General features: G+C 31.2%; 1 protein-coding gene across 1 annotated transcript; it reads left to right on the forward strand.

Annotated features, from left to right (window-relative positions):
• The first annotated feature begins 1,845 nt into the window (after window positions 1–1,845).
• LOC129871400 (glutamine synthetase cytosolic isozyme 1-1) lies at window positions 1,846–6,503 on the forward strand. Its single transcript, XM_055946310.1, has 12 exons — window positions 1,846–1,985; window positions 2,755–2,794; window positions 2,906–3,009; window positions 3,342–3,390; window positions 3,783–3,889; window positions 4,032–4,119; window positions 5,012–5,140; window positions 5,315–5,389; window positions 5,494–5,547; window positions 5,692–5,729; window positions 5,835–5,994; window positions 6,105–6,503. Exons 1-12 carry the CDS (start codon window positions 1,912–1,914, stop codon window positions 6,255–6,257), a joined length of 1,071 nt encoding a protein of 356 aa, XP_055802285.1. The 5' UTR covers window positions 1,846–1,911; the 3' UTR covers window positions 6,258–6,503.
• The last annotated feature ends 5,874 nt before the right edge of the window (window positions 6,504–12,377 follow it).

The raw sequence follows: 12,377 nt of genomic DNA on the forward strand, positions 1-12,377 counted from the left end.
TTTTTAAAGTTGGGGTAGAAACTTTAAGGAGTTTTTATAGTTGACACGAATTTTTTTAGTTAGATTTAATTGATCCTAATTGTTTAGATGACTTATATTAAATAGGAATAATTTGATTAAGCTACTCTTATTATTTACTACTCCTTAATTCCTATGCTAAATCAACAGGATCAAGTAAAGATGGACGGAGAGAGTATGAAATTCTAATCATTGTAATTTACTAATCGGACGATAAAACCTATGCTTTGTCTCACGATTTGATCTACCGTACAAGCCACATCGTCATTGGAAAATTAAATATAACATAATTTATTGTAACAAAATTAATTATAAGTTACCTACTTATTTGAATAACATATACTTCACCCTTTTTGATTTGTCCGTCCTATTTTTCTTTTAGTATATTTCAAAAAATAAAATTGACAACGGTTTAATTTAATATTTTCACATGACATATTTAAGCTCACAATATTAAATGCATTTTGATACATTTGACCGACCATAAAATTCAATTTTTTTTAAATTATTTAAACTCCGTATCAAATTAAAATAAGACAAACAAATTAAAATGAATAAAGTACTACTATGCTACGACAAGAACAAGGGAAGAATATTTTACTAAGGAATGAAATATAAAATATAAAACATTAAACGTACAGAGAAGCTAAAAGATAATTCAATACTTATTATATATATAAAAAAAATTAATTTTTTGTATATATTATAATAATTATTTTTTTTATCTCATGAATTCAGATAAACCCCTTACCCCTACTTCCGCAGGAAGAGCAAGCTTACCATATAATTGATTATGTTGCAAATATCTAAAAATATCTTTGAATTACGTGAATGAAAAAAATTGGTTTGCAACAATACACATGTTGGACGATAGCATGTTTATAAGAACAAATCAAAAGGTTACTTCAGATAATAAAATCCTTCACCATACACCATTTGACATCTTTTTAAATATACGATATCTAATATTCATTCGTATTGAGGTTCAATTAAATTCAAATTCATGTATTATAAAATTTATTTTATGGGAGCGACACTCTAAATAATTCTTTTCATTTTTGAAAATTCAAACTCAAAACTTTTGACTAGGTAGATCTCAACCATTCTACTACGGCACGATACTTTTGGCATTATGAGAACAATAGGATACTTTTTTTTTCTTTTTATATTCTTATATCTTTTGATTAATTTCTTACTCTTTGAGAAAAATCAATTTCCCCAAACTTTGTTTTTTTCTTGATTCTTATTTGGATCATAAGTTTTGAAATTGAAATTTTTAAAGTTGTGAAAAATTGGTCTAAGCTGATTTTTGAAAACTTGAAGTAAATTAGATTTTGAAAAAAATTATGACCAAATGGATATTTAAAGATAAATTTTTAAAATCGAATTCAAAATCTATGGTCAAAAACTAGCTTAGTATATGTCTGGTATTGAGGAAAATGTTTGTTATCTTATAGAGGTCTCGGGTTCAAGTCATATGATGTACAAAGTTGCCATGCTTAGAAAATGTTTTAACCCCTCACCGTACAATTTTTGATCATGAATCCAAATATAGTTAAACTCCAATGCGAATATGGAATACCAAAAAAGACGAACATTAATTAGAAGTTGAACAAGTAATAATAATAATAATAATAATAATAATAATAATAATAATAATAATAATAATAATAATAATAATAATAATAATAATTATTATTATTATTATTATTATTATTATTATTATTATTATTATTATTGTTGTTGAATAGTTTTATACAACCAACACTCTCTCTAGCTGCCTATAAAAACAGAGGAAACTGCTTCTCTTCATCTTCACCTCTACTTATACAAATTAATTAAATTCTCTCATTCAACAAATTCAAACTTTGAATTATTATTATTTTCCACATAATGGCTCATCTTTCAGATCTTGTCAATCTCAGTCTCTCTGATTCCACTGAGAAAATCATTGCTGAATACATATGGTTAGTTCTTTTGTAGTATTCTTTTTGGTTCTTCTTGTAATATGGTTCTTATGAATTGAGGCAACGCTCGGATTTTGAGTTTATAAGTTCTGAGTTTCAGAAAGGGATAGTTTGCCGAGTTATGAATACATCTTTTAATACAAATATAATGTCAGAGCTAAAGTTACTTACTGAGTTGTGTCGAACCCATTTGTTTTCTCCAATGCTTCATTTGTTTTTTTATTAGTATCCATTTTTGCTATGATAAAATCTTAATTTGTTTTTGAAAATCCAAAATGGTGAATTATAAAGTTTTCATAATCAGTCAATTCATTTTATTCATTTTTTTCTTTATTGTCATAGAGAAGTAATATTTACATTGGTATTTTGAACCCCCTGACTTTTAAAAAAAAAGAAAATCATGTTTTTCTCCTGAATCAATGATAGTTTGAGACAAATATATACTCTCTATACACTATTGTATTAATTTCTCTACTGGAGATTTGTTTTCATTCTTTATACATTGTAATATATAAAATATATGTATGTTTCGGGTTCGAGTACCGCTATATAGTCATGTTTGTTAAGGAGTGTCATTATTTCTTATATGGGACATCTTGGCGTGAACCTGAATATACCGAGATACCAGACATTGTGTGGAAATCAGAAAAAGAAAAAGAAAACAATACATATGTAAAATGAAATTTTTGCTTATATGATGATTAATGAATTATGTTGTTTTGAATTTAAATGTTAGTTTTGATGTTAATATTGTTCTGTTTATAATCAGGATTGGTGGATCAGGAATGGATGTAAGGAGCAAAGCCAGGGTAATACATCTTTTATTTTATTTTATATAACATGGTTGTTATTTTTTTATTTTTTTGGATTATATGTGAAGAATTCTAAATTAGTTTTTTTTTAAAAAAATTTATATAAAGACTCTAGTTGGTCCTGTTGATGATCCTTCAAAGCTTCCCAAATGGAATTATGATGGTTCTAGCACAGGTCAAGCTCCTGGAGAAGACAGTGAAGTGATCCTATAGTAAGTATGCAAAATTTGTTATGCGAGGCGGGGCGGAGCGCGTTGTAAAAAATAAAAAATTGTTATGTGGGGTGGGGTGGGGTGAGCGTGTTGAAAATTTGAAAAAAATACTATGTGGGGCAGGACAGGACCGGGCAAGGCATGTTGAAAATAGATAAAATTGCTATGCGGGCAGAGCAGGGTGTATTGAAAATAGATTAAATTGTTATGGGGGATGGGTTGAGATTTTTGTGAGTTAAGCCTCAACTTGCCTGTATACGCACTGTCCCGCCCCACTGCCATCCCTATATTTATGAGGACAATTATCTGAATATTATTGTAATTTGATACAGTCCTCAAGCAATTTTCAAGGATCCATTCAGGAGGGGCAACAATATCTTGGTGAGCAAAACATTTACATTTGAGTTTAACTTTTACATATTGATAGTATAGAACAACAATTACATGTAATCATACATAAAAAGTGGAGTGTGACTCGAAAAAATAAGATAGATCACTTATTATAAGTCATATGTTGCTTGGATCCTTCAAGAATGTCATTGGGGTATTTTGTCCAATCTTTCAAAATTTATAGTACATTTTTTAGGATTCAACAGAGTTGTAACGACATTTTTGGAGGATCTGAATAAGATAGACTGCAACATGCTAAAGAACACTAGATTAGTGTGGAAATTTTTTACGCTATCGGTGTGTGTAAATTAAATCCTTTACTAGTTTACTTTATACATATCATTGACAATTTTTTCATTCTTTTTTTTTCTTTTTACTTAAAGGTCATCTGTGATTGTTACACCCCAGCTGGTGAACCAATTCCAACAAACAAGAGGCACAATGCTGCTAAAATTTTTAGCAACCCTGATGTTGTTGTTGAGGAACCATGGTACTTATCCGGTTTCTTCTGGTGTTGTTTGAGCCAGTTTGCGTGAATATTAACATATTCATTTTAGCTTTCAAATTAGATTTTTTTTTCCTTATGTCATTTTGGAAATTCCTTAACTTTTTGATAAATTGTGTAAATTTAGGTATGGTCTTGAGCAAGAATACACCTTGCTACAAAAAGAAATTAATTGGCCACTTGGATGGCCTATTGGTGGTTTTCCTGGACCACAGGTAAATTTTTCAACAACTTTTTTCCCCAGTTCAAATGCCAATTTTTCTCTTCTATTTCCACATCTTTCGAGATATGTTGTTCGGACCCTCCAATAATTCGAACGTATCAGTGTTGGATCCTTCAATCTTGGTGGGACAACATTTTGGAGGATTCGAGCAACATAACTTTCATGCATTTGTTCTTAGTATCTAATTTGGATTTATGTTCACATGGGAAAAAAAGAATAAAAGGGGGAAACATGGACGCGGCGATATTTTGGAGGGTTCAAGCAACATAGCTTTCAGGCATATATTCTCAATGCCTAATTAGACTTATATTCACGTGTAAAAAAAAATAGAATAAAAGGGGGAAAAGTGTCAAACATATTTAGTTTTTCAACCATTATCTTTTTCTTGCTTTAAATTTTTTCCCTCTTATAGTTGCATTGATGATGATAATATTCAAATATTGCTTTTCTCAATATGCTACTATCTCCATTTTAATTTGTTTTTCTTACTCTCTTTTTTAATCTGTTTAAAAACAATGCATTTTTTCTTTTTTGGCAATTCGTTAATTCTAACTTTCCACGCGACATGTTTAAAACCATTTTGGTATATTCTACATATCTTTAGTTTAAGACTACAAATTCAATAGTATTCTTTATTTTCTTAAATTTCGTATCAAGTCAAAACCAAACAAACAATCGGAAACAGAGGGAGTATCAAGTTGTGTTAGAATACTGACTTAAAAAAATTGTGTTACAATTGCCCTTTTTGTTTCAAGCAACTTCCTAAGACTACAAAATCAGTTGATTCAGCATTTTAACTATTGAAAATCTTAGGCAAATTCATATTTTCCCCTTGTCCTATCGCGATTTGTGATGAATTCGACTAATTTTAAGATCGATTTTAGGGGCCATACTACTGTGGAATTGGAGCTGGAAAGGCTTTTGGACGTGATATTGTTGATGCTCATTACAAGGCATGTCTCTATGCTGGTATTCACATTAGTGGTATCAACGGAGAAGTGATGCCTGGACAGGTATGCAAATCCATAATATAGAGTCAAGTGAGTTCAGAACGAGAATAATATTATAATATGTATAAATAGTTCAAGTAGTAAACAAAATGAACTCACAGAACTTGCTTTAGATTTGCCTCTGCCTCAGTTTGGACGATTATTGAACTTTTGTTTGCATTATTCGACGTGATGCAGTGGGAATTTCAAGTTGGACCTTCAGTTGGCATTGCATCAGGTGACGAGTTATGGGCAGCTCGTTACATTCTCGAGGTAATGTAGCTAAGTTATCCATAAATTTAGCCTAAATGTCAATTCATTTCTCTTACTTTTGGATTTTGGATTGAATTCGTTAACTGATTTTGGTTGTTAAACAGAGGATTACAGAGATTGCTGGAGTTGTAGTCTCTTTCGACCCCAAACCTATTCCGGTAAGATCACTATTTTGTACACTCGATTTCAATTTCAACTTCAATAACTCGATTTTTTCCCTTCAGAATTTCAATCAAATCATGTCCAAACGCCTAAGTTTGCTAACTTTCAAATACTCGTTTTTGTAACTTTTTGACTGTTAGGGTGACTGGAATGGTGCAGGCGCGCATACAAATTACAGGTAGAGTAATAGTAACTAATAACATTTCATATTCAACTCCGCGATTAGTATTTTTTTTTTCTCTATTTCAAAGTGATTGAAACTTTGGAATGTGTTTTTTTCCAGTACTAAGTCAATGAGGAAAGAGGGAGGCTATGAAGTTATCAAGAAGGCTATTGAGAAGCTTGGACTTAGGCACAAGGAGCATATTGCAGCATATGGTGAAGGCAACGAACGTCGTCTCACTGGAAGACACGAAACAGCTGACATCAACACGTTCAAATGGGTACGATGAAACTATGTATAGTTTTTTATACTGTCAGTGTATACAAGTTAAATTCCCCGTAAAATGTGTCTTGTATCTCATTTTATGTTTAATGTGTTTGTATTGTCTAGGGTGTTGCAAACCGTGGTGCATCCATTCGTGTGGGAAGAGACACAGAGAAGGAAGGCAAGGGATACTTCGAGGACAGGAGGCCTGCATCGAACATGGATCCATACATTGTGACTTCTATGATCGCGGAGACTACCATCCTGTGGAACCCTTGAACGCGTATTTGATGAATATTCTCGGGGTGAAACGTTTGGAGAAAGAATTGAATTTCTTAACAACCCTTTCCTCACAAGTCATTAGAGAGTTATATAGCTAGTCATTTTGATATATTATGCTGTTTTCCAAGTTTCAATTTGTATTGTACTCAGCAAGGCTGAGTTCATTGCCAAAATGATTTGGTAATGTTGTTGAAAATAACAGTTTTAATCTTATTAATAACAATATGGAAAGGTTTAACTTTAGTCTACTGCTCAGAAATGCATATGTTCTGTTTTTTTTTTTTAGCTGTGATTGTTTGTAAAGTTTCTTTCACATAAAAGAAAACGACAGTCAGGTGGGCCTGGGGAACTGTCAAGATCGATCATGTAGGTTCTTACGTACACAATCTTATCTTACATCTTTGCAAGAGGTTGTTTTTGCGGCTTGAACACATGAATTGATTTTAAGGTTTCCTTCACATGAAAATAAACAGTAGCCCAGTGCATGAAGTTCCCGTTCTGCGCGGGACATGGGGAACTATCGGGACCGTGTAGGTACTTATGTACACAATTTTATTTTGTATTTCTACGAGAAGTTGTTTTTGCAGCTTGAACACGCGACCTCTTTGTCACAGGACAATAACTTTTGTTATTGCTCCAAGCCTCAGTTAAGGTCATCTTCGTACCAATCATAAATTCACCATAAGAGAATAAAACAATTAATAGGATTTTTTTAAAGAAATCTAGTTTATTGGTATAAGAAAATAGATGATTAAGAAAAATTAATGAACCTTGAATCTCATAAAAGAACACCCACTTTTTTTAATAGGATTTTTTAATTAACTTCCTAACCTATTATTCATCTATTTACTTTCTTTGGTTAGTGCTAGGGGTGTACATGGACCGGGTTGGTTCGGGTTTTTTACAAACCAAACCAAACCATTTGTGTCGGGTTATTAAATCTATAAATCAAACCAAACCAATAAAGGTCGGGTTTTTCGATATCAATTTTTCTCGGGTTTTTTGGGTTTTTTCGGGTTTTTCGGGTTTCTCGGATTTTTTGGTTTTTTTCGGATTTTTTCGGGTTTCTCATAGTATCAAATAAAAAGCACAGAGCAGTACTTCTTAAAAAGAGTTCTAGTACAAAATATCAACAGCACAACACTGTTTGAAGTTTTAACTTTATAATATAACTTTATAAGATAAGTTTTTTTTGTATATTATTTAGATGGGCTACTCAAGTCCAAATCTAAATGTAAGAAAGAAAACAAAAATTATGAAAAAATTTTAAAAAATATTTATAAATTACATTTTAATAAATATTTTTATGTATAACATAATTTAAAAGTAGTATATCTATAATCGGATCGGTTTGAATTCGGTTTGACTTTTTTTAGTTAAAACCAAACCAACCCTATAATGGTCGGGTTTTTTTTCAAACACCAAACAAAGTCAAACCAAATTATTAGTCGAGTTTTTTTCCGATTTGGTTCGATTTGTCGATTTGGTGCGGTTTATCGATTTGTCTTGTACAACCTTAGTTAGTGCTGCTAAATGAAGGCAAAACAGATTTGGATTTGGGCCAAGTTTAGGCAATGACCAAACATTGTTCTATGCCCATAGGATTTGTGGATTCAAGAGGTCACTTTTTCTATAGAGGAGCTATGAAGCCCAAATTGGCCAAAAGACTGGAAAAGCTAAAACTTCTATTTGACAGATATGTATTAATATGGAAAAATTACTTGATTGAGTATTTTTTAAAAATTAATTACTGATTTTAGCGATATTTTTTATTTATTACTATTTATAGTAATACATAGCAATACTATGATAAATCTACATTTGCATTAAAAGTGAATTATGCATACAATATAAATATATTATAAGTGTTTTAAAATATATATTATGTTTTTGTAGTAAGAAACTAACATAATGTATTATAAGTCTATTAAAGTATGTGATAAATGTATTATCCATCTATAAAACTTGTATTATATATATTTTATAAATAGTTCTATGTAATATGTATTAAAACTGTATTATAAGTGTTCAATGCTTTTTTTTATTGCTATAGATGGTAAATGTTTTCTTAATATTGTAGATTTATGTAAGTTTCCCTATTAATATTGGGTGTTTACATCAAATCATAATTAAGCGATTTAGTGAAACAACAATAAATACCTGTAATGACCCGTTAGATCATTTTGAGAACGAGTCCTCTTCCTTTCATATGAGACCCTTCCCGTAAAATTTTAATGGGTTATTTGGACTATTTAGTAACTTTGGTTAATTAGTTGAGGGATAATTTTAGAGAATTAATTTAACAGATGAGCTAAAGTGTTAGTTTATTTAATACTTATACCACTTTTCTTATATTTAATAAAATATGTTAGTAGGGTTTGTCACTTTTAGTAGATGATTAATTTAGAAAGGAAAAAGAAGAAAATAAATAATAATAAAAGAAAAATAAATAAAATAATATATATATATAATCTGATGGCATTAAGCCATCAGATGAGCGGCGGCATAAACAAGAAAAAAACAACGCAGAAACTGAAAAAAATACGGAGAAAGAAAGAAAAGAAAGGGAGAAAAAATAAAGGATAAGAGAAAAATAGGAATTTTCATTCCAAAACGTCAAGGTAAGTATTTTCATTCTTTCCATTAAATTTTCATGTGATTATGAACATATATTTAGGGTATATTGGTGGAGAAAATAATGCTGAAATAAGAAAATATGACCCTAGGGTTCTTCATATAAAATCTTGATTTGGGGGTTGAATAACGATCCGTTTTAACTGAAATTTGACACGTGAGTTTATTTTATCATGAGTGAACATAATCGGAAAGAAAATTTCAGATTTGACTTCAATGACATAGAATGAGTTAGTTCCCGAATTTTGATATATTGAGATAGATAATTAAATATTAGGTATATTATATTTTATGAATTCCGTCAAATTTATGATATTGGGAAAATTAGAACCTAAACCTAGGCTTAAAATTTGGAAATATGAGAGTTGACATGTTATTTGACATCAACATTAGGAACTTGATTATAAATTTGGGTAGGTTTTGGGTCTAGGCTAGACATATAATAATATGGGTGTTGTTAGTTTCGAAATCTTATTGTGGTTATTTATTTGATTAGATTATACTTATTTGGAGGCCCAACGAAAAGGGAAGGCTCAAGGGGTCCAACCATATTGTGTTGAGACTGAAAATGATATGAAACAAAAGGGGTTGGCCCACATGCTCCGTGGTAGATAATATGAAACAAAGGGATCGGACCACACGCTCTGTGACAAGTATTATAAAATAAAGGGGTCGGGTCACACGCTCCATTGCCGGATATATATATTGAGGGGACGGACCACACGCTCCGTGACAGGTTATATGGACAGAAATATCCCCCATGAATTCCAGACTGTAATTCAGCGGATGTGTACCGATAGGACATACATGCATCATCTCATTGCATTGCATCATATTTTGTTGATATTTGTGAATTCGTGTTTACCCCTCTATTGCTCTATATATGTTGAACTTGACTTGATATGATTCATTGATGAGTATTCGTGGACTGTATTACTGTTATTATTGTACAAGTGGAGAGTTGGGGTTGGTTTTATGCAGGTTGTAGATAAGGAGGTTCGGTTGGGAGGATAGGATTACTTGTATTTATTGAGCTTTGCTTAGTTTTAGTTATCCACTTGCTGAGTACCGTGTTGTTTGGTACTCATCCCTTGCTTCCACACTTGTGTAGGTTGTGAGCCCGGACCTGGTGGATCTTCTACTATTTTCTACTACATTCGAGGCTATCATTCCGAGTGTTGAGGTAGCTGTTACATCCATCTAGCGGACACCTCTTACTCTTTTATTATGTTTTAGTCCTATTCTAAAGACAAAGACATTGTGACTGTATTCTCTTTCGTACTTTGGTAATGTATTAGTGGCTTGTACACGTGACAACCAGTCTTAGGGGATTTTGAGATTATTCATTTATTTTTGACTAAGTTAAACCTTGCTTTATCTCAATTACTTCCGCATTTACTTTTCGTTGGTTATTAGGCTGACTCATCTCGGTGGGTTGAGATGAGTTCCATCACACCCGGATTCGGGTCGTGACAATACCAAACATACAATTATGACATACATACAACATATATTTTTATGACATACAAATACAAACTTTATCTGATCTCTTTTTATGTTTTTTTTTAGCCGAGGGTCTGCCGAAAACAGATGTCCTACCTTGATAAGAGTAAGGTCTACGTACTCTTTACCCTTCCTAGACCCCATGTTATAGGATTTTACTGGATTGTTATTGTTGTTGTATATATTACAAAAACGAAAAAAACGGACGCTTATAGCACTACTTTTAAAATCTTTTCCTAAAATCTTTATTTTTCAAAACTAGGAAAAAAATACTCTGTGGATATAAATATAAAATGACCATATAATGCGATGAAATTTTATGAATTATAAGAGATTTATAGAGACCACATATAGTGGCTATCAATTGAAATTTGATTAGAATAGTATGTATTTTTTTATTTCCCACTCATTCTTTCGGTACAATTAATCACTTTTATTTTAGGGTTACAACTAATGAATTGTTTTTATACTTTTATTTTTATTTGTCTTCATTATATGCCACTACAAGGTGTTTACCACACACAAATTAAACTAAACAACTAGCCAACCGCCAAACCAAATGTTAACTTACTAATTAATATGATAAGTATATTTTAATTAGTATTCTTGTTGTTTTAATTCATGTCGCACTGTTTAACTAGACACATATATTTTAAAGAAAAAAATAAAAACTTTAAAATCTTATGATATAAAACAAATATTAGATATTTATATAGGTATAAGTAATTTTGTTCTATCGGACCAAGCTAATAGAGAAGATTGGACCAATCGAAGAGAGGAGTGAGGTTGCAACCCGATCGCGGGTTTGGGGTGGTCGGTATTTGCCAAGGTAAAATTGGACAAGAATTAATAAAAATTGATGTTGCAAGGGCGGAACAAAAGTCACTTTGTATCGCTTATTGCACAATGCTTCGCAATGAAAGCAAGAAAAAAAAAACTACGATCTCACCAATCACTTTAAAAGAATTAATAATTAAAGAGTTATAAAATATATACTAAGAGAAAAATAGATTTTTAATCTTTATATATATGACATTCTTATCATTTGATAGATTAAATATTTATTTTAACATTAGTTGCTATTTTTAATTATTTCATTTTTATGGTATATAGTTTTATTAATTAACAGTGAGATACACGTGCAGATTACGTATATCAAAACTAGTAATATAAAAATTCTCTATACGATATGACTATATAACTTAAGTTTTTGAATCATTCCCCTATTTTTATTTTTATTTTAAAAAATATTTCATAGAAGGTAGAAGAAGCGAGAAAGAAAGATACAAGGAGGGAAATCAAATTCTGACCAATAAAATAAAGTGATAGCACCAACTGATCGAGCTACTAAAATCTCCCTAATTTGTTTTTATTTACTAACACCGCTATGCTAAAAGCAACCATCTTCCTCATATATAAATAAGGTGTAGAACTAGCTTTTAAGTCCCACATATTCCAATTCTCTAAAATCCATTTTGTTTTGTCTATCAAGAAATGCAATCTTCATCTTCCTTGTCTTCCCACATAAGAAAACCATCACCAACTATTGTTGTTAATAATAATATGTCCCTTCTTGATAAGTATGAGATTGAAAGAATCTCAAAGGAGTTAAATCACTTCATAGAAACTAGTAGTGCAAGTGAAAAAATTGGTCATGATGTGCAAATTATAAGGATCAAGAAATCAAAAGTATGGCTATGGTTTAAATATGGCATGATGATGTGTAGCTCAAGACATGATATTGTGGTGCAGAGAAGTACTAGAGTTTCCGGCAATCCAAGGTCACCGGAGAAACATACTCCGGTAGGCCACGGTGGTGGCAATTAATGCTTTTCATGAATCGATTAATGTCAAGCTTTTATTGTTGAGTTAGACCAAAAATTATTTAGTATGATTTCATTTGACAGTCAATAATGCTTGTAGTTCGGATTATAAGTAAGTAGAAAAAGAATTATGTTGTCACGACCCAAAATAGGCCGT

The sequence above is a fragment of the Solanum dulcamara genome, chromosome 10 (genome assembly GCF_947179165.1).
Source record: "Solanum dulcamara chromosome 10, daSolDulc1.2, whole genome shotgun sequence".
Taxonomy (NCBI): Eukaryota; Viridiplantae; Streptophyta; class Magnoliopsida; order Solanales; family Solanaceae; genus Solanum; species Solanum dulcamara.

What these genes read in the sequence shown, in the direction of transcription:
- LOC129871400 (XM_055946310.1), top strand. Translation starts at nt 1,912, where the DNA reads ATGGCTCATCTTTCAGATCTTGTCAATCTCAGTCTCTCTGATTCCACT. An exon ending in ATGTAAGGAGCAAAGCCAGG is followed by an intron (nt 2,795 to 2,905) that starts GTAATACATCTT and finishes ATTTATATAAAG; the next exon opens with ACTCTAGTTGGTCCTGTTGA. An exon ending in GACAGTGAAGTGATCCTATA is followed by an intron (nt 3,010 to 3,341) that starts GTAAGTATGCAA and finishes AATTTGATACAG; the next exon opens with TCCTCAAGCAATTTTCAAGG.